The sequence below is a fragment of the Lineus longissimus genome, chromosome 11 (assembly GCF_910592395.1).
Source record: "Lineus longissimus chromosome 11, tnLinLong1.2, whole genome shotgun sequence".
Taxonomy (NCBI): domain Eukaryota; kingdom Metazoa; phylum Nemertea; class Pilidiophora; order Heteronemertea; family Lineidae; genus Lineus; species Lineus longissimus.
This window is the reverse complement of record NC_088318.1, coordinates 16,254,760-16,277,815: the sequence shown is the minus strand read 5'-3', so window position 1 is coordinate 16,277,815 and position 23,056 is coordinate 16,254,760. Positions and strand designations below refer to the sequence as shown.

At 39.7% G+C, this 23,056-nt stretch overlaps 2 protein-coding genes across 7 annotated transcripts; one reads left to right on the top strand and one right to left on the bottom strand.

The window, feature by feature from the left end:
- On the bottom strand, window positions 1-15,289 carry LOC135495335 (sodium/hydrogen exchanger 8-like). Of its 5 annotated transcripts, none has more exons than XM_064783816.1 (19): window positions 14,836-15,289; window positions 14,396-14,535; window positions 11,665-11,745; window positions 11,213-11,271; window positions 9,890-9,973; window positions 9,556-9,657; window positions 8,933-9,111; window positions 8,571-8,709; window positions 8,278-8,383; window positions 7,797-7,913; window positions 7,421-7,503; window positions 7,003-7,114; window positions 6,351-6,493; window positions 5,922-5,990; window positions 5,039-5,110; window positions 4,725-4,868; window positions 4,340-4,453; window positions 4,012-4,048; window positions 1-2,676 (listed from the first exon to the last, which is right to left on the bottom strand). In XM_064783816.1, the coding sequence occupies exons 1-18, from the start codon at window positions 15,087-15,089 to the stop codon at window positions 4,025-4,027; spliced, it is 2,022 nt and encodes a 673-aa protein (XP_064639886.1). In that variant the 5' UTR covers window positions 15,090-15,289; the 3' UTR covers window positions 1-2,676; window positions 4,012-4,024. The 5 variants fall into 5 exon arrangements, with proteins under 5 accessions (XP_064639886.1, XP_064639882.1, XP_064639885.1 ...); XM_064783812.1 differs by lacking the exon at window positions 4,012-4,048 and adding an exon at window positions 3,839-3,906; XM_064783815.1 differs by having other exon boundaries at window positions 1-4,048.
- Window positions 15,290-15,933: 644 nt separating this feature from the next.
- Window positions 15,934-22,183, top strand: LOC135496300 (transmembrane protein 64-like). Of its 2 annotated transcripts, none has more exons than XM_064785557.1 (4): window positions 15,934-16,166; window positions 18,000-18,517; window positions 18,818-18,979; window positions 19,328-22,183. In XM_064785557.1, exons 2-4 carry the CDS (start codon window positions 18,011-18,013, stop codon window positions 19,586-19,588), a joined length of 930 nt encoding a protein of 309 aa, XP_064641627.1. In that variant the 5' UTR covers window positions 15,934-16,166; window positions 18,000-18,010; the 3' UTR covers window positions 19,589-22,183. The 2 variants fall into 2 exon arrangements, with proteins under 2 accessions (XP_064641627.1, XP_064641626.1); XM_064785556.1 differs by lacking the exon at window positions 15,934-16,166 and adding an exon at window positions 17,720-17,802.
- Window positions 22,184-23,056: the final 873 nt, after the last annotated feature.

Sequence of the window (23,056 nt, the reverse complement as noted above, 5' to 3'; positions counted from 1 at the left end):
ATTTTCAAGAATAATTTATTTTCCACATTATTTCCTGTACAGGTATGTGTATATTATGATACAGCAAACTGTGGCTAATTCGCCCGAATTTCTGGCCGGGATTTCTGGTACAGTCAAAATAGCCACTACTTATGACCTCACTCTTCTTACTTCGGTGAAGGATGGAATCTCCACCTCTACCTACGACCATTGGCACCACCATTTGGGCAAGAACTTGAAATCATCAAGCAATTAGAATACACTCTTTCACAGTCAATGCCAATTTCAAGTGTTGGAGTCAATGGTTGGTTGACTCTAAAATTACGGCCAAAACTACCAGGCTATGCAAATGAAAGGATGTACTATTATCGTCAGTGTGAGATCGAGGCCTACTCGATTTTATCCATAAAATGATAGGTATCCATGGCCATAACAAGTAAGCTTTCACCTACTACTCGCATTATGTATCACAGGTTTATACATGTATTTTATTTATCAGAGTATTCTAAATATGGGCATGTGAGAGTGCATTAACACACAGTAGAAAGTGGAGTTTTATGATAAACGTCACCCGAGATATTCGGATTCAAAACCGTACCATAAAGACAAGAGGCCCAAGCGCCTGGCACTCAGCTGATATTCATGGGTATACATTGAAAGCACCTGGTAGGTCTCTTTTAACCTCAATTTTCTTAACATACTGATCTGCCTATATTACGCATATATACCATACAAAAAAGACCCTTGGACAAATAATGACAAAACATGCTACTTATCAGTGAAATTTAAGAGCATGAGCCCCTTGTCTGCAGTGCACTTTATTGGCACTAGACTATCATCACAGAAGGCATGGCCCGAAAATAAACCATTTCGCCTCCTGAGTAATAATTCAACAAATTACATGTAACATTATAATGTTAAGGGCCCAAAAATTTCACAACAAGACTGGCCAAACCCACAAGGTGGGGCCAAATACTTTTTTTTACGATTAACAGGACAAACCAATGTTTTTTTATTCAGCAAACAAGTATACATGTATCATTGAGATATAAATGAACATAAATCACAGTGACGAAAGTATATATAATTGTGAGCAACATAGACTTTATAGAAAGGTATGTTGCGCTACTATTTACATAAAAGTGACTTTATCACCAAAAAGTGACGTGCAGGAAATATACATGTGAATAATTTCGCCTCCAGAATTCACATTTCACACACAACAATATCTACAAGCATTTAAAAGCGTATCCTATGGTATCTGGACTAACATCACATAATGACTATTCCTCTCACCCATGGAGTTACAACATGCTACCAGGGGTGACAACTCACAAACATCTGACTAGAAGCAAAATAAACACAGGATTAATTTGCATATTACATACTGTTAAACTTAAGTTGAAAGCTACTGTTCTTTCTTCACAGTATCAATATATACCTGGTGTTCTAGAAGTAGAAAAACATCCAGGCAAAACTGGGCATACTAACAATATTTGTAGACCCAGTAAACGGCTTTATTTCAAAGGTAATATAACACAGTACCACTGTCAAGAAAGAGAAATAAGAGTGTGAAGTCTAGCAATAACCCTTACCACTTCAGTGCATTAACACAGTACAGTTCTGTTCAGAACTAACACCTCAATGTCAGCCAAGCACGTCCACACTACTGGAGGAGCCTCATAAAAGCCATGGTCCCCTGTACCTGGGTGTCTATGCCCCATGCCAGGGCAAGTAAACGATCCCAGATAGGTGGACAGTAGCCAAAGGGAGACTCATACCTCTGACAAAAATCAAATAGGATTACGACACTGGTAAAATGATATGATATGTTATGATATGACTACTCCTTGAGTGTTACTTGGCCACTGGTAACATTGCACTCTACACGTAGAATGGAGTAAGACTCAGTGTCGCGAGACTTCAGTCCTGTGTGTTACTTCTGAACAGAACTGTAAACATCCCTTCACCCCAGATTAGCTTTACTCACAGGATAATTAGAGAGATTAGATAATAGGGAGAAGGAAAAGTGCTATAAAAGGGTGAGCAGCCGCATGAACCCATAGCTCTCCACCAGAAGGAGTGTAAGGGGAGCTTGAACAACGTGTGATTGAAGGAAGAATATATGGGATTAATGAGGCCATGAAAAGTTTTCAGCTTTGTATGGCCGGTGAAAAAGTTTGAAATGTCCTAGGATAGAATGTCCGGGGAAGAAAGGATTCTGATATATGCTTCAATCTTTGAGCTACTAACGGCTATGGCCTTGTAGAACCATACCATGATCCATCAGAATACTATAGGGCCGAACACTTCTCCAGGGGGACATTTTCTACTTCTTCGCCGGTATAGCTACATATGTTCCACTGTAAAGTTGATGGCCCTCTATATTCACTTATAAATGGTCAGTGGAAAATATTTATTTCTTGCCCCAACATGCCCAATGCTTCTTTCCACATACTGGTCGGCAACTGACAACCTAATTGAAACAAACTGTGAATTTTCAGGGCGCAATATTTTTGCGGATTTTGTGAATAAATGAGATTCGCGAATAAAATCACAAATATTATTTTAAAATTTTCAGGAATTACAAAAATAAAGAGACAGTAAATTTTGCAGTTAACAGCATCAAGTGAACCATAACTAAATATCAAAGAAAAGTATTCTATGTTACCGGTTCAGCCACTGCCTTTCGCTTGCCTGTGGAAATAAAGATAGGAATTAACTACATGCAAAACAAAATACAATGCACCCTGCATGGAGAAACAATTTTCCAACTTGCCGAGAATCGGGCAGGCTTTCCAAGTTACAGAGCTGGCCTGTGCCAGTACACAACAGATACTGTACTTGACCGCTCACTATACATTTATCACATCATGCACTTATCATTCCATATGATTGTATTAAGATTACATATATGAAAACCTCCTGTCCAAAGTTCTTCCCAGCAGAAAATTACCAACCCGACCGAGGAAAATCTTAGATTTATATTCACATGAGCAGTTTTCCAGTACACATGCAAAAGTTTCTGTCATAAAATCTATGACGGAATCCAGTTATAGATTCTGAAACAGGCCAACTTAATTTCTTTTATGGACTATTAACCAAAATCATATAAGGTGAGTTACGTATTTTTGCTATTAAAAAATCTTTGATTGAGATTCCGATATTGAACGTGGGTTGTGATAACTAGCATGGTATCCAAGACGAAATGTGTTTGATGATTCTATAACAGACACTTATACCTGTGCAGAACGCTAGATTCTGGTACCCGCCTCTTGTCGGGAGATAACTGATCTCAAAACATTACCGTGATGCCAACAAAGAAGTAAGATTACAAACCTAAACTGCTCTGTGAATTAACGACACCAAAGAAACTCTTTCGAGTGGAAAGCCTCTTAAAAAAACCCAGGTGTAAATTTAATTGCACCTCCTTTGCCCAAATACCAAACCCAAATCAAACACCATCAGGGCAGATCCAAGGGGGGGGCCCTATTTTTTGGCGACCACTGACCCCTGACCATAATTTGCCTCAACAAACAATTTAATGGATTTCTATTTTATTATCCTTGAATAGAATTTACAAGAACAAACGTGTCGACCTCTAAAAAAAATTTCTTTTTGCTCCAAAGGTTACATTTTGAATGTTGGTGCATATTTTTCTTCGAAAGAAATGCTTTTCGAGTGTAACACTTGTGCACTTCCAATACCTTCTGAAAGTGGAAAGTTTTTCGCTATCATTAGACCTGACAAGAAATTTGAACATATTCACATGCTTCAACATTTCAAACTCGGCCTTGATAACACCCAACACACCAGCGCCACCTTTAAGCAGTGTGCACGATAGATCAGATTATATTACCATGGACATGATTTGCACAACGTTTTCATCTCAAGAGCAGCATATTTGTAGAGAGTATAAAGCAAGCCCTGCAAAATATACATAAAGCAAAAATTCACACATCCTTATGAATTTTTGTTAAAACACACCATGAAACCCAAACATAAGGTAATCAGCAAGGCAAAACATCTCACCAGTCATTTGAAATTATTCTCCGACAAAGCGCTGAAACTAGTGAAAGTACGACTTGAAATTGAGTAGATTTCAAAGATTTGGAAATTAAAACATGTCGTAGAATCTCAAACAAGTCAAAGTCTTTCGTAACAGAAATGGCCACGCCTAACCATCTGGGGGCAATGGTGGTGGACTGGGACTGTACAATTCATCTTGCTAAAACACTCTTGTTTAATGCCTTGTTTAATAAACTTTAAAAGTGAACACACAAATTTTATAACTCGTCTGAACACACAAAACTTATAACTCGTCTGTGCAGTCCTGTGTGTTAACCAGTGGCATGCTTACAGGCGGTGGAAGAACCGGTTCCTCCTCATCTTCGGAGTCCGAGGGGGCAGCACGCACATCTTTGTACCACTGATCCGTCAAATTGGTCATCTGCTTCTTTCCCTCTCGTACCTCCTGCAAGAAAGGTGACAAATGTGACCCAGCACATCGAAATAGGTATCAAATTGTCATATGTTGCTTGAGTCACTACAACTGTATTTAAGGCGAAGCATCATGTGACAGTGCAGGAAATTTGAGATTTGAAAAACCGAGCATTTACGGTCTGCGGCTGTGAAATCAAACATGGTGGACCGTGTATATACGGCTTGCAGGCTGAAAGAGTTAATGCTTGGCTCAACCTGAAAATAAACTGAGTGAAAATTATGATAACAAGTTTGCTACAAACCTGCTGTGTGAATCGCCTCGTAAAAAATGGCACAAGAAACTTGGCGTCAATCTTCAGGAATCCTTTCAGATGTGGCTTCACAAAGTTAATCTCATATTCTTCCTCCGTCAGCTCAGATAAGTGTTCAGAATCGACAGCATCACCCTGGAAGGAGGACAAAATTTTCATCAGAAGTGTAATCCTCGCAATCAATAAGTTTCTTTCCCTAAAGTGCCCTCCGAACAAGCGATTTTTATCACAGTGCCTATCGTCTGACCAGTGGGTTAAAGGGTTTGCACGGACTGCTGTGAAAGTTTTTAAATTACTTAACGTACAAATTCCTTGGTCTTGCTAAGTGTCACTTCCTTGCCTGGACGTGTTTTCTTCCTCTTGTTCGGTTTCAGCAACTGCAAATAGAAAGACAATGCATTAGTTGTCAAAGTGACCAAATTATGACTTGGCCAGACTTAGTTCCCAAGTTTGAGCTCTTGAAGCCGAACTGAAATTTTCGAGGAGCCCAAAAATCATGTAAATTATCTCTGAGTGATACCGGTACGTCGGATGGGGTGACTTTGTTCTAAGTCACACCAGATTATGGTACAACTGTATATCTTCAATCTGTAAATCTCGCCACTTTAAAAAGATGGGTCATTCAAAAATAACTAAGAGTATATAGCAATCATTTAATAAAGCTCTGTCATTTCCTTGTTTGGTTATTATTTAATGATAAACCTTCCCATGACAATACCCTCAACACTTGAAAATAAGAAATGTAGGTAGTAATTGGCCAGTCCCTCTGCAAAAAGTAATAGATGCCACCGACACCCTTCAAGCAAATAGGCCTACTGATCTATTCCATCTAATAGTAGTACATGCATAAAATCAGTTTTTCATGTTTATGCACGATTTGCAAATTGTTTTGAATACTCAGTAGTACATGGATAAAATCATTTCGTGCACACTTTGCAATTTGTTTGCTCTCAAAATCACAAACCAGCTGTGCATTTTTTCTCTATATGTGGTGCAAATAATGCTTGAAGAACCTCTTTCCCAGATGAACATTGTAACATACTGCATGTTTATACGTGTTACCGGTCAAAATATTTGCCAATCATAGCTGGTAACTGTAGGTGAAGCGACCAATTTTTCTCAATTGCTTCAAGGTCTTTAATGAAATGGTGCATGCTCAAGTAACAAATCAGGCTTCGGTAAAGTTACCATATTGTTGGAAAAGCCTGCAAACGACTCCCCGTCGTCCTTGATTAGTTTGCGCCGTTTTGGTAAAATCTTGATTTGATATCAAATTGAAAAGAAAAGGAAATGAAAGAAAAATGAGGAGATGTATCAAATAAAGGAAATATGGAAAAATATATTCAAATTACCTATAGATAATTCTGGCCTGCACCTACATATGTAGCTTCTTAAACCTTTAACTGCCAAATATTTTTTCTAATTTTCATAACCTGTTCAACTTCAAAAACTAGCTTGAACAGAGAAGGGTTAGATTCCTCAAAAACCGCCCGATTTTTGGGAAAACACCCCGTCCTAGAGCATAATGACCTCCTCCCTAGACATTCTCACCACGCCTATGAACATCAAATGCGTTTTGCTTTTGTTTTAGAGTTGAATATAACTGTGTTAACTAACCTTCATCAAAGGCATGGTTGAGCCTCCAAGGAACAGCACTGTAAATAGTACAATAATCAGCGTCGACGTCACAAGAATGTGCCTCTTCTCTGATTCAAACTCTAAGTGGAGGCTGAGGGCAAACGCAATCGCCCCACGCAATCCTGAAAAGACAAGGTAGAAATGTGTGACCCACTGCAACCAGTCGCATGTCAATGTTGGGAAGACTAACCATACAAGAATATGCAGGGCATCATAGTGCTGCATTATAGCATGTCGACAATGAATAAACATGTCATCATCATCATCATCATATCATTACCGGCGTACTAACCATATTGTCTTTTTGCCGGAGGCTACTGCCCACCTATGTGGGATCTTTTACTTGCCCTGGCAATGACACTCAAGTACAGGCGACCACAGCTTTTAGTCCCATCCGACAGACTCTCTCATAAATCGATAAGTTGTACATGCTGTTAAGAATCAGGAACTTTAGTTCCCTGAAAGCCACACCAGTTCATCCAGGAATACAATCCTGGGTTCTCCCCAGCCAGCAGTGTCAACCACAAGGCCAAGAGGCTCCTCAAACTCTAAGTATGAAACTTCAGACTTCGTTCACATGACTCTTTTTTGAGACAAGACACAACTTAAATGACTTAAAACTGACACCTACCACTGAACCACATAATGAACTGCATTCTCCTTGTGATTTTATGTTCCCGGAAATAGTTGAGTATAAACGACAGGGGGAATATGTTCATTGCTCGTCCTATTAAACACAACGCCTATAAAAATCAAAGGGAATAGAACTTAGTTTCCAGTTATTGGATTGTCAAATGTTTCCTCCTTTTTTTCTTGCAATTTGGAAAAAATTTACTTTCATCATTTTCACTTTGGCAAATTAAAACATTTCTTCCTGGGAATACAATCCTGGGTTCTCCCCGGGGATCGACCCCGGGCCCTATTGTGTGGTAGCAAGCAGAGTTAACCACTAGGCTATGAAGAAAGGATTTTTAGCAAGCACATTTACGGTACACTTAATGTAAATATAATGCCATTTTCATAAAGCCAAAGTATGCAAATTCACTTACGATGCTCCATAAGACAAAAGAAGGTTTCACGATATGTCGGAAACTAAAGATGGCTAACCCGAGGTATGCAAATACACACGTTTCTGAAAGTATAACATTGGAGATGGTTGATAGAAAGCATGTTAGCTCTTAAAATCATGCTGACATGTTGTTCTATGTGCATTCTATCTACATGAAAGAACATGTCAACATGGTGTTATAAGCTAACATGCTTTCTAACAAGCGGGCCGAGATTTTATCAGTCAAGGATCAAAACCAGTGTCCTTAATAGAGAGGTGTCCATTAGGGAAGGTTCCAAATCTAACATCTGAACTCATACTTCAAAGTAACGAGTTTTTGCTATCACACAAACCAGTTGATTTTCAGGGACACTTACCAGCCATGAATGATATTGTTCTGAACGTCTGCTGTACTGTAATCTGGGTGACAGGTGAAAGGTTCAAATGAGTATAGTGGGACATCACAATCCCACAAAACAAGATGGCCATGATACCTAGAATGGAGAAATATTATGTTAAAGGGACTATATGGGCAGCAGCTACATGCAGGGTGGCAAGATGTCAACAACAGGAGTCTCTCGCATCTCACAGTATGTCAAGACTATTCACGCTTGTACAAGGAATATAGTACTGAATCAAACGTGACCCAGTACCGTTGCTGTGCATATAAGTCAATCGAAGATAACCAATTTAACCCCCTGCTTCTGCCTATAGTCCGCCTTTATGGGGGACATTGGTCAGAAAACTATTTTTCTGATGAATAAGCATGAATGAGGCACTCGGACGTGGTGAATACCGGTTTCCTCCCTGTGTTCAAACAAGTCAATTCAAAGAAGAAGAGAGAAACATGGAACTTACCTGAGAGATGCAAGCCTTCGGACAACCCATAGGGAGCATAAGAGAAGGCAAACATCAGACCGAACTCTAAGGAGGGTGTTTTCCTCAGGTCAAAGAACTTCAAGACCTGACGGGCGAGTTAAAGAAATCGATTGAACACTTGTTATTCTGGTGGCAGTGGTTATGGATAAGCAACCACATCCACTTTTGGTTGGTGAAGATTCTGAAGCACTCAAAATTTTAGTTCAAGGCGCAGCGACCAAAACGTCGGGCAGCAAAAAGTTTTTTCAATCAGTTTTCTAAACAAAGGATACCATAGCACTTATCAGACCAAACACCACACCGATAGCAGCCGAGGCAAAGAACATGAGGAGGAAGTTCCCTGTCGCCTGGAAAAACAGGGCCGCCCCACTCATGGCGGCGTGGGCTGGGTCGGCAGCATCGACTATGGCACTGGAACGATAAGAAGCAGGTTTGTCTGAAAAATGTTGAGCAACATCTTGTATAACTGTCCTGTATTAGAAGCGCACTAAAAACAGGTGATTTTTGTAACTGTGATCTACACAACAACAGTTAAAAAATCTATATTCAGTACATATTTACTGTACACAATTGGAAATTTTCAAATTGAAACCTTTCAAAACGATTGCATTATTCTTGAAGGAGTGGAACTTACGTCGTCAATACAATCGAAACAGCATCATTCAGCACACTTTCTCCAAACACCAACATATACAACACTGGCTCCACATCCAACGCATGGAATATGGCAAGGGTGGCTACAGGGTCGACGGCCGATATCAGCGACCCAAATGCAAAGCTCTCAAATAAATTCAACTGGTAAGCAACCTGCGCCTGGAACGAAATGAGAGAACATGCTGTGTCTTGAAAGTGTAGAGCTTTTGTATTCGTATACACTGCTTACTCCATATTTCACAAAAATGGGTACAAATCTGGCAGAGATAGCCATGAATGTTGAGTCCCAGCAATGAGAGGCAGCTGGACCAGATACTACTGAGGAAGTTGAGCTTGAACAGCAATGCACAGGCCAAAAGCTAGGGTAATCATATGGCAAAGTGCTAGCATGTTGATTCAAGTACAAGCACTATACAAATGCTGCACATTATCATTAATGATTAATTTCTTGGTTCATGAGCCTACCCTAGTGATGACGCTGATGTAAAAGACGTTTGGCTTCAAATTAAAGGACATGGCAACAAGGCAAAGTGACTTTCTCAAGGTTATAGAATTATAAAGTCCGCTTGATTCAAACATAGATATACACAAACAGTAGCTTACTCTTCCTAATAGATAGACACCACCTCCGATGACCACAGCAGATATGATGGTACCAAATATGGCAAACACGAGGATCGAACCAATGTTCTGGAAAAAGTTACCCTGAAATGGAAACAAAAATAATGATAAGGAAATCAAGATGGAAGGTGATGGGGTCACCTCTCTACCACATCCACCCACTACTCCATTAAGGTCTTGTTTGGAGAGAAAGTAGCCATACCAGACATCTGATTGAGACGAAAATGGCTGGGCACCTTTCCAATCTCCACAGCCCAATCCCACAGTAAAATGAAACCATTCTGACAAAACATCTCAGACGCCCGAGGTAGCTTACCTTGTGTAAATTGTAGCCCGACTCAAATATGATTGGGGGTAGGATAACGATAAAGAATATCGTGGGTGGAAACGCTTCCTCTCTCTGCAAGATGAAAACAAACAATATTGGTACGCAGCCAATTGCTTAGAATGCCATTCACATTCATGCCATTCTAATAGTACAATCACAAAAGCCAAACATCACCCTGGAGAATGGGGGAGGGGGAGGTCAGCACCCCTTGGTTCTCCAAGGATCAAAACCAGGTCCTGTAGAGTTCCCAATGACGTCAATGCACTGGGCCCCTCGTATGAACTCATTAACATTAAATTGAATGATCTAACATTATCCAGCGGCACATGGCAGATGCAGCACTGTAAAAAATTCTTTAAATTGAACAGGTTTGATGCATATCATTAAAATTGTTAGCTGCGCAATTTGATTGTCACTGTCAGTGTCAGAATAAAGGCACTCTTTTGATACCCATCTAAAATTTTGCATCAACTTTTGATTATATTCAGACTTTAAATCATACCATGATACTATGAGCCAGGAATTTCAGTTCCTTGAAGGCCATTCCAGTTCACCCAGACATACAATCCTGGATTCTCCCCAGAGCTTGAAGCTGTTTTTGCAACTTGTCTACAAGATTCAACCCTCTGGCTGTACAATGTCTTCAACATGGTCAAAATCTGACCGACATCCAAAAGCATAATTTCTCATTTAAAGGGGTATGCTGTTTGTAATTACTGGTGGTCCAGGAAAATAGAAATGCAGTTATACACAATGGTGTTGTGCGGTTATTATGTAGACGAATTTGCTGAAACTTGGTAGTATTTGTATATTTGCCTACACAACGGCATTACTGAAATTTATATTTTACGCATTTGGAAAAAAAGTTCCAATTCAATTACAAATTTCAAATTTTTAACAAACCCAGTGCAGTTCTTTAAAAAATGTCACAGCCACTCCCAATATGACATCGAGAGAATACAAATCGTATGCATTTGAATAATAGTATGATCACAACAGCTGGTAATAATTTTTAGATTCATCCCATATTCAGTTTATGAATGGAATAAACATGCAACAGGTTGACATACTTTGTAATAGCATGTCGTACTAGGTATATATACAGAGAGCTTTAATACATGGCTCGTGTCATTGCCAAGGTCACATTAAACCTTTATTCAGAAGGAGAAAAAAGAGATCTCCTCAAAATGTAGAGATGTCTCATCCTTGTAATACATCAGAGGCATAACAATACAGTGACACCTCTCTAAAAGGACCCCTGGAACCTGTGCCATTTTGATAATCTGAGTAAGCACTCTAATGGACACTTACCTGCCAGTTTGTAAGGTTGTATGTTGACAGCAGCCGCAAGATGAGACCAATCAGTGCTCCTGAAATGAACAGAAATCCAGTATTTTGATTGGCGTTAGAATTATTTGATACATGAAACTTGGTGCCAGGGCAACTGAAAACTAGATCACATTATTCCCTTAGGCTTGGCTGACCTGTAAGCAACCCCAAACCAATACTAGTTAACTTTATTTCTCCTCCCACTCAATCTGCAAATTTTATTGGGGGCACCACCCTTGCCATCGAGCAAAATGAACTCAAATTTTCACCACTTTCCATAGCAATTTTTACTAATTACAGGCCACAATTACTCCCTTTTCATGAATATTTCAGCAATTTCTTGTTAAAAAAATCCACTATTTAGAGATTTGACTATTTCTGAACTGGATGTACGATGCAAGCTGTTTTGTTGAGTGACAAAAGAATGTGCTTACCCACAAGTATAATGGCAATACTCTCTGGCAAATAATGGAACTTGGTTGAAATCAGCATATGGGTCACCATGATACATATTGCTGAAAAGATAAAGGAACTTAATTTAGATAAGCATGGGTTGACACGACACAGGTTACTTCCAAACATGTTTTAAAGAGAAAATTGAACTTGGTTGGGATCAGCATATGGGTTACAATATCAGAGATTGCTGAAAGAGTCTAGAGACAAGGCAAGGGAACTTGGTTGACATCAGCATATGGGTTACCATATTGAAATTGCTGAAAGAGACAATGGAAATCAGTATATGGGTTACCATATTAGAGATTGCTGAAAGAGACAATGGAACTTGGTTGAGATTAGCATATTGGTTATAAGGCTGGTTGCACTGTATTTGTCCTGGTACTCACCGATGACAACAAAAATTAAGGCTGGCATGACTCAAGAAGAAAAAGGCATCCCTGACAGAGGACATGGGTGGTTCATTTTAAAAATAATTCATAATCTTACTTCCTGCACAGAAAATTATCGAATATGCACATCACGGAATAATTTTGATCATTTTTAAAATCGCCTGACTTGATCATGTCATTTAATGGAAATATTCATGAATGGAACAGGGCAAACTATAATCCTGTTGTCGTAATTGAATCGACATTTATCTGTCAGTACATCTTCAAAGTTAATTTCATTTAAAGTAACACCTGGGACGGGGAGAGTTGAATACAATAGGAGTGTTTTCATTTCATCTCAACTGTGCCGTAATTGTCAACCTATTATATTGCAAGTTAATGTATATGTTAAGCCGATGTTGTCTTTTTCAAGATGAAATTCATCAGCTCTATCTAGCTTCAGGTATGATCCTGCACAGCTGTTACAAATAATATGACGGCAGGCAATTTGGTCAAAGTGCTTTCGGTATTGATCATTCTAACATGTAGGCTCCAGATGAAGCCCCCCCCCTCCCCCTTAACAATGACTAAGCCAGCTTTAAAACCCTGGAACTAGTAGGCAATAATAGTCAATGGAGCGGCAATTCTCGATGTCTCCACTTGCACTGCATAGATCATGAAAGGGAGAATCCTCAGGTATTTTCTGCTGTGAGTGTGACTGGCCCAATCCCTGGGTGTCACATTTACCTCTTGAGGGTCCAGCAGTAAAATGTCACCCCAGGATAATGCTTCCTCCTAACCATGAAGTGTAACCGTGTCAAGATGGTCCAAAAATTGTAATTCCAGTCAGATAATTCAATTATTCAGGTTGCTTCTACCACATGTACCAGGGCATATCAGGCTGCATCCTGTCTGGTATAGGACACGATTGAAATGCATGATTGAAATCTTTTTTGTCCCCATTTCTGCCATCCAATAGAAACTCTTAAGTTCTCAAGGAACATGACATTTACACATGGTTGGGGTGCCCCTGTCACATGCTACCAGGGATGGAAATGAAAGTATGTCACAGGGTGGATGCATAAAATAACCATTATGGATAATCCATGAATTTCAAATTTCAAAATGTGTGCCAAATGAGGACTTTTTAGGTCAGATTTTAAGTATTTGTGCTGTTCCACTTTCGTTAACACCTGTGCTTGGCATACTGTAAAACATGAAATCTTAGACAGCCACTTTTCACCAACAGTGACGAGAAAGCAACAAAAAAATTCTCAAAGATTTCAAGTACTTGAACGGCATAAAGCGTTATACTTGTATACAAGGCCTTACATTTCTTTTTTTCTTTTTCCTGACCTGACATGAAGTCATATCTCTCTTGATGTCCTATCCCATTCCCCATCCACCTCAATGTCCAATCCCGTGTCCCATCTGTCTCAATGTCCATGTCCAATATCACATCCGTCATCTGTCACAATTTCGTGCCCAATGTCCAGTCTTGTGTTTCTCACATCTGTCTAAACTTTTGATCCCATGTCACATCTGTTTCAATTTGTCCGGTATCAGGTCACATGAACCTTTGAAAATGCTGATTACAAATGCAGGCATGATCACACCTGTTTGATCATATTAATTTCATCCTGACACAGATTTGCATAATTCACCGTCCATGATAATGCAACTATACTAATGACTGTCACCAAAGAGGGACAGGTGCACTGGGCACTCCCAGCTGCAGCTTGGACTGATACAAGACAAGAGCAACTGAAAAAAAACCACGAAATTGCAGAGGTCAAAGCCTTTTTCATTCAGACACATTTTTTAACCACTCCTTGTCTAAAGTGGCAATTTTAAACACAGAGAAAAAATACAGCCATGCTGTTTTTGTAACCATTTCAGCAAATTCAGCGCCACTTTTCTTTCCGTTTCCGCCCCCCCCCCCCCGACCTCGGAAGAATACTGGAACAGCAGAATTTCTCTCCGTCTACACTTTGGCTGAGGATACCATCTATCACTATCTAAATCAGTTAAAAGTGGTTACTCTAGATACTAAATAACATCCATCAGCATCCACCAGATTTAAAGTCAGGTTTAAACGCATTAAAATGAAATTTAGTTCTAATACTCATAAAAGCACTATCAATATCATTTGACACATTTCCTTAAAATTTCACATCATTTCACATCAAAGCCTTATCGTACACAAATTTCATAAAATGTTACGGGGAAGTGTCGAATGACCTGCATATTTCTGTTATGATTATTAGACACCATTTTGAAGACTTTTAACCTGGCGGACAGTGCTGAACGCAGGACAAGAAAATCATGATTCTCCACCTACCAAGAACCAGCAATATGAAGAATATTGTCATGCTGTAGTGATGTTCATCCTCCAAAGACCCCTTTTCTGGTAGGTCTACATCCTGCTTGTCTGGAGTGGTTGGCACAGTTGTTGTGGTAGTAGTATGATTTGCGTCAGACCTAGAATCAGAAGTTCTCATTTGAATCATAAGTAGCAAATGAAATTTAGAAGTTCCTCAATATATTCTCCAACTCTGACAGACGATTTCGACAAAGACAAACCAGAGCCCAAACAAAACAAATGCCCACATATTCAGAACACGCCAGAACAGAAGGCCCAAGCTGATTGCGAACAATATATTCATAAACTGCAAGTGTAACCTTTGTTCAGGCGAAACGCACGACTGGTCAGCGCCCAACGGCCAAATTAACTTCTTCAAAATAGACCATTTTGGCCTGGAGGTTTGTCAGAATACTCACTTCAATGTGTCGTTGTCTTGATGAGGGATGAAGTCGAGAGTTTGCGAAATCACTGAACTCGTTGTAGGCTTTGGTCCATTGGCCTTCACGGCAGGGTTCACCACCAAAGGTTTGACACCTTGCGCCGGTTTGGGTGGTGGAGGTGATTGACCATTTTGCTTTGCTGGTTCACCAAGTCCACCAAGGAGAGTGAAAGTTACCAGAACAACAGCAGCCAAAATCGAATTTTTCCCATGGAGTGGCCGATAAGCCATTGTTACTTTCGTGAACAGTTCCTTATGGGATTCATCCTAACAAGTTTTCTAACTGAAATCGGGTGTAATATCAACGCTTAATATAGCAGTAGTTAAGTTGACAGCTGGCAACACAACTATCAATCAATGAATCATCTGGTCATCAACTGATCACGATGTTGCATGAAGAGCTAATTTCTCGTTCGTAATGCTAAATTGCGAAATGCACTACGAAATGCAAAGGTGTTTTTTTCTCGCTACCTCAGGTAAACTCCCACTAAAATTGTCCAACAGAGCCGTGGCTCTCCGCGCTGCCGATTAGTGTCGCTGGATCTGGTCTGAAAGTGAATGCGTCGAAAGTTAACTTGGATTGGAACATTGTCTCTCTTATGGAACAACCCCCCCCCCCCCCCCCCCCCCCCGATTGCCCATTAAGCGACCCGACCGAACCAAGTCGGATATCATGCTATCAAAGTTGGCAATTGTATTCTGTTTCGAATGTTTGCAGGTTTCGAAACTGAGCGCCCTAAGAACGACGAACTACAAAGTACCAGTGTCTGTCGAGTCATCAAGTCCTCTATCTGCAAATTGATTTACGCGACGCTGAACCATCTTTTATACGTGGTTGTAGGAGGAATTGGGGAAATGATAAAAAAATCGTTGATAAAAAATGCATTTACATCGTCCTTTGGCTTACGGAGCCTTCCTTATGCATTTCCACAGTTGGGCAAACGTACACGTACAAGTATGTATGCTAAAGCCAAGCCCACATTTTGACAATGCCTGTCATATTTTGGACAATGCCTCTCATAATGATCCATTGACTGAACAAAAGACTCTCGTGAGCAGATAACTGCTAGCCGGCCTGGCTCAAGGGGTAGAGGAGTATAAGTGCCCGAACGCTGTGACGTCAAATGTATTGTCTTTGGTCATGATCGGTCGCGGTTGATTTGAACGCCAGTCGGTTGGTGTGTGAGCTGCGGAGAACATAGCGGGAACACTTTCTCCGATTTCAAACGTAAAAATACCTTCAAATTTTCCGAAACAAATCAAAACGGCTGCAGCAGAAGGCAAGCACAGTATCTATTCCTGATGAAAGTATGGATTGGTTTCAAAGGGTTTTTATTGTAGAAATAGTCATGTTATCAAGGCGGGAATGAACTGCGCAGTTGGAAATTTCAAGTCAGACATATGTGAATTATGTACATCACTGTACTTCATGTACAAGTTCAACGGCAATTTTAATTGCTATCCCGAATCAAATACCATTTGCTCAAAAAACTTAAAGGCGCACGTTCAAGTCATGATGGTAAGTATGGAAGTGATCATGTTAAATCTTCGTGATGCCATCACTTCGGTTCTATCCTGTGATGTGGAAATCTCCATTGAATTCATGAAGGTTTTTCAAATTATATGTAAGTTGACGTGAACAGTTTTAACAGTTTTGAATTCAACAACCATTCATTTGGCGGCCACTATCCCGACTGTGGTGTAGCACCCGACTATAACTGGCATGAAAAGGGGATACGCTCGTTATGGATGTCAGATCGTGGTTCCCTGACCTTTGCAAACAATTTCACTGGACGAAACCCACGCGGCGACACCAAGGACCGCTGGCTGATCTATTGATATGTTCGTATAGGGTGTCAAAGTCGGAGAGAAGAAGAGCCACTCTTCTCTTGTAGGGGGTCCATTTGGAAGTGTTTGCATTTGTTAGCCTATAAACACAAGGTGTTTATTCTTCAGTCTTGGGTTTGGCGGAGAGAACTGATCTTACATAAGTCCCAGAACAATATCATATGTCTTTATGGCAATATTTATTACTGGGACCCAGTACAGTGACGTTCTATCCAATATTCTTTGAGGCTGTTGGAGAGGCTTCTTGTCTAAACAATACCATTCTGCCCCCTCTAAGGCATATGTTGGTAACTAATGAATTTACTGCGAAATGAACACAGTTGAATACAATGTGAATAATTCAGTCTCGGTTTCACCGAAAAGAAGGCGACATGTTATTATTTGATTATGTATACACTGGTATAATGATCATGATAATTAGGAGACCCTGTGTGGGTGTTTGATCAAACATACGTTGATGTGATTGGAGATGGACGTTTGCCATAATGCCTTAAAAGGTAGGCTATAATAAAGTTAGCATTAGTAGTGGGCGAGGACTATTTCTTTATGGGGCCTTATGGTTCAGCGTCTCCAAGGAATTCTATTTTTAGAGTCCAATGGGGGGGGGGGTTAGGGGGCCTTCCCCAAATGTACTGGCTAAAACCTGTCACTTTCAGAGAACGGGGGAGGGGGTTTGGGGGACTCATCCCCCGATGTACTGGCTAAATATGTCAGAAGGACGGGGGTTGGGGGGGGGGGGCTCCCCCATGTCAAACAGTTGTGTGAGTTCACTAGAGCTTGCTCTTTACATATTATGATAAAGTTCCGCGCCCACGAACTTCACTGATGGTGGTGAAAACTATATGAACATGATGGAGACAGGTTTAGTCACAGCCGATATTCTTTTATCCCCGGTACGAGTGGAACCGGTCCTACTTAGACGTTCTGAACAAAGCTTACACCACGGTCATTGTGGAATTAGTTCAGAGAGGTTTATCGGAAAAATATTTTTAATAACACAGAATTTGTGGAATGTTTGTGAACCATGTGAACTGAACAATCGTGTGTTGCTCTACATGCTCTTGTTTATAGTCTTAGAAATCAAGCCAATGCAAAGGTTATTATTGTTTTGCTTTAGATTTATCGTGCTTAGGCTACTGACTTCGACTGTAAAAATCTATTCTATTGAGACTATTGTCTTGTGTCCACTGTCTTCCGTTGCGTTAACTTGGTCTAGTGTCCGTGTCCCAAATTATGACACTGAAAATTAATGTAAGTTCTAATGTCATGATTCCATCTGCTTTCCATTTTCAGGTCAACCGAGGATGGATTTACTCTCAGAAACGTCAGAGGACAACAGCGTTCTTGTAAACAGAGGAAAATGGTGCCCCCTCTGTCTACGCTATACTCTGACGTCCATTTTCATCTTCTCATTGATGTGTTTTACGCTTCTTGTCTGCCGAAACTACGTTAAGGATATTCTCTCGATACTAGAGGACCAACATGTGATCGTCAGCACCCTGATTTTTATCATCCTGTTCACGACAGTCTCGTTCCCATTCATGTGGGGCTACATTTTGCTCAACGTTGCTGCTGGATACTTGTATAGCATAGTCTGTGGACAGCTAATCGTGATGATCTCGGCAATAAGTGGTTTACTTATTGCCCACTTTGTTATCAAAAAGTGTTTTTCAAACTGGGTATACAATCGAATTAAGAGTAAAAATTTTACAGCTTTTACAAGACTGGTCCAAGGTCCACAAGGATTCAAAGTTGTGATACTATCAAGACTTACGCCCATTCCATTTGGATTACAAAATGCCATTTTTGCTGTAAGCATGAGTTAATTTGTTTGTTTGAAAACTTTTGTTTTGATTGTAACAATGATTTCAAGTAAGTAAGTTAGATTTTTTTGTACCCCTGGTTTTTTTATTTGTGTTATCTGTTTGGTAAGGCATCAAAATAAATGGTACGCGGACATTTCTCAGATTTGATATGTCATAAATATCTGGCTGCTTGATGAAAGAACATCTGATGGAATTGAAAGTCCATGACAACAAGGTCTGCTGGCCTGCTCTTAAGTGGACAGTGGAGAATATCAGAAATTTTTTTTGTTGTTGTCCTCATTTCAGCTGACAAACATCACTTGGTGGAAGTATGTAGCTACCTCGGTTGTGGGACTCTTCCCAACTCAGCTCTTGAATACTTACATTGGTACGACTCTGAGGTCGATGGAGGACGTGTTAACTGACGATACTCATACCACAACTGGCTATATAGTGTTTACAACACAGGTAGGTGAAACTAAGAAAAAAACACTTGAATTGTATGAAGAGTCTTTTAAAAATAGACACAGAATTTGGATGTTCAGAAATGCCAAAAACTTGTCTTTTTTCAAGTGGGCATCCCAAATTTTGGTACACTACCGATGAAGCATTGCCTTTTAAAGGCATTCACTTTCAATAACAGCTCCAATGTTATTCCCAGGTCTTGTTTCACTATGAAATGATTCAAAATACAGTAGAACCTCTCTATTAAGGACACCCTCAGGACTGACAAGTGCTGTCCTTAATAGAGAGGTGTCGGCTAAGGGAGGTTCCACTGTACATCATATAATTTTTTCTCAAATCTTTTCTTTTCAGCTTATCATCACCTTTCTTTTGACAGTTTACGTTTCTCGGCGTGCCAAGCGGGAACTCGACAAAACAGTTGAAGAATTTGGATCCGATGTAGAAAACGGAACTTGTCTTTCAAAATCGCCAGCCGTCGACGGAAACTATAACAGTAAAGATTTGTCCACATTGAAAACGACCATGCCTTTAGGTCAGGTATCAAATGGATTTCATGTGTCACAGTCACAGGGGTATTGTGTTGAATCTGAAAATGGGGAGAAGGTTATATGATGTCAGTATGTTGGTCAGACGGTCTAAAAAATAGGGGTGTCATTATTTGAGCATTGTGCATTGCGCTCAGTACAATACAACTTGGCATTTTTACAAAACATACTCAACTGTTGTGTGTCTCATTTTTTTTTCCCTGAAGCCTTTGTTCAATATTGTATTGTTGTTAAATTGGGTCAAGGGTTAGAATTGATCTTAGATATTTTTGCACTACACTTAATGGAATGGTCAGAGGTTTCAAAATTCATTAAAATGCAATCTAATTAGATAATGCCATATTGCCTATCATAATGCCTATCATAATTGCGTTCAAAAAACTAAAATTGATGTTACCACTTAGCTACATGTATATCAGTCTGCCTGTACTTTAAGATATTCTCTTGAGAATTGCTGAAATTTCCAAGATTTGGTTGTGAATTGCTTTGAAATTTGACTTCCCGGTATATTTGACATCTGCATGTGCCTAAATATGTTGTTGTCTTCAAATGATTGTAACTAATTGTCTAATTGAGTAATCCTGGTATTTGTGTACTCCTTAAAGGAAAACTATCCATTTCAAAAAATGTCACTTGAAGTTGCTGTCATTTATATCTAACAGATCTCATATTTGTCTACATAGAGTAATTTATTTTGCATGTTTGCAGTTAAGGCGATCTCTATTTTGATCTTACATACTGGTTTTATAGTCACAATTACACATGATAGCAAGAATGTATTATAAAGACTACCATAGTCTTTATTAATTCTTGATGATAGTGAATGTAATTGCTGTGTTATCATTGGCTGTGATAATCAGTGCAATTTTGGCAGCATTCACATTTAATTTGGCATCTTTGACGTCACATTCATTCCAAGTTGCCAAATGATGATCTCAGAATCTAAAAGGTACCAATGTTTGAAGGACAATCCAGTGTCCATCGTTTCATTTCTTCTGCGCTTGCCAAGATATTCCGGTCTTTCACCATTAAAAGTCTACGCCGTTAGGTCAAAATTTGAAATTTCCTAATTGCGTTAAACTGTATTACGTGCTAAATATAATTTCCAACTTTGCCATTGTTTAAACAGAAATACAGCATTGTGTATGACTGTATTTCTCTATGTCGTAAGGCTAATGAGAAATTTTCATCATTTTATCATTGTTTGCCCAGAGATACACCTGTGTCTTGTAGAGCCACCCCTTCCCCTCCACTGTCCAGCTGAAACAGTTCAGTTAATTACAGCATTCCAATAAAAGTGATCAATTCCCTGATAATGACCAGCTGTACCTTATTTGTAGAAATATTGATGGCATTGGAAGTACTGATGGCCTTGTCTGTGCCACAAGTAAATAGAAATAAAATGGGAGAAATGCTAGAAGGGGAGAAACCAGGATGTGGTGTCCTACACTGGTCTTATCCTTCAGTAAATAGAAATAAACATTGCCATTGTAAAGTAACCTGGGAGTGAAAGGGTTAAAATCTAACACGGTTGCTGTGAAAGATTTGTGTACCTCGATTTTGTTTGTTCACTGGGGATAATTTTAAAGGAGAAACTGTGCCCAATTATCACAATTTACGTCCTCTATTATCAGCATTGTTTATTTTACTTTCTGCTTACATTCCTGTATGTACATGGTAATAACTTAAGGTTTTTAATTTGCATGTAAATCATTCCTATAAAAATCATTCCAACGAAGCGCATCTGAACCTCGCAACAGAAAGGCATCAACCAATTTTGTGATTTTTTCCAGGTGTTGGGTATTTATTTGCTTGTAAATTGTTCTTGTGAAAATCATTCCAATATTTGTTTGTAATAATGAAGGAAAGGCATTATCTGTTAATGATTGAAATGTAGCTAAATTCGTTAATTATGCTCTTGGCTCACGTGTGAAAGCTCAGTTTCCTGAATATTATGCTCACGATTCACGTGTGCACACAGTGGATAAAGGTATCACTTTACCTTTGCAGTGCAAAGGAAACAATTTGCCTTCGATTATGTTTTTGGAGGGGTGTGATTGAATCAGAATGAGCTACGCTTGGCCTGACATGTAGTATGTAAGGTAGAGTGGTACAATTATTACCTCAGTAGAATGTAGCCTATAATGTGGAAAAATGCTCAGTTTCGGGTTTGAACTTTTTCCTCTCAGTTCACGTGTGAAAAAAAGCTCAATTATAATGTTGTCACTCTAAAATTTACCATAAAGCTAAAGTGCAGATGTTTGTTGAAAAATGTTTGGTGTGGATTACTGAGAAAAAGCAGCTCTCATACTATAGTTTTGTCCAAACTTCCAAAGAAATTTTTGATTTCTTGTACTTCGAAGGGACGTACATGTACCTTAAATTTGAGGATGTGGTTTTAATGAAAGATGGAAGATCAGCAACAGGATGTTGAGATTTAATAATCTGAGGTTTGAGGTATGTGCCGTCAACAAACGAAATCAGAAATCACAAGAAAAATTCATAAATCAAAATGTCGTCTCATTTCTCAAGAAGCTGGATAAAACTATAGTAACATAAAAGTTACTTATTATTGTTTATTTAATTCGTTAATCTATTATTTTTGTTACTAACATCATAGTTGTTATCAAGCAAGTGACGTGCTTGAAGACTCAGGCTATTGTCGATATGAAATAAATCAAATTGAAGTTTTAAACTTGTTTTTGCTTAATCTGTGGTAGTTACCTCTGCCTGTGCTGGACACTCTTGCTGGACCTTGGCAACCTGCTTCCCATCCTCTCTTACAACTTCCTGCAGTGACTATCGGCCCGTCTGAGCCAACTGGCAGCAGGACTAAAATTTTCCTCAGTAGATAGCAGGCATTTTAATAGTAGGGAGGTCCATCAAAGAAAAACTGCAAGGTGAAAGTTGTCCCTACTCCAGTCCTCTGGGAAGTGACTTCCCAGTGTGGTACCGCACATGAGCCAGGAGACAGCAGACATGCTGCTGTGTTCCTCAGTGGAAAATAATTTCACTTAAAAGATAATTAGACATACTGCTGTCCTCCAGGAAGCGACTCCCCGGTGTGGGATCCCATGAGCCTGGAGATAGCAGACCTGCTGTTGTATCCCTCGGTGGGAAATGTCCCTTTTAAGATAGTTAAGAGATACTGCAGTCCTCTAGGAAGCGACTTCCCACAGGGGGACCACATATCAGCCAGGAGCTATGACCTGCTGCAGTCATACTTCAGTGGGAAATGTCCCTTTATAGCAAAACTAGACACTGCAGTCCTCCACTCATGCCACAGGAGATACCAAGGAGAGGCTGCAATCATCAGCATCCACGATCATCCTTCATTGGAAAATATCCATTCTAAGATAGCTATAAAACCAGAGACACTGCAGTCCACCAGGAAGCCACTATCCAGAGTGGGACCATTTATCCGCCAGGAGATACAGAGAAGAGGCTGCAGTCATCAGCAAGCACAGTCATCTTCCAGTGGGAAATGTCCCTTTTTAGATAGCTAGAGTCTCCACCTTCCTTCCAACAGACAGGG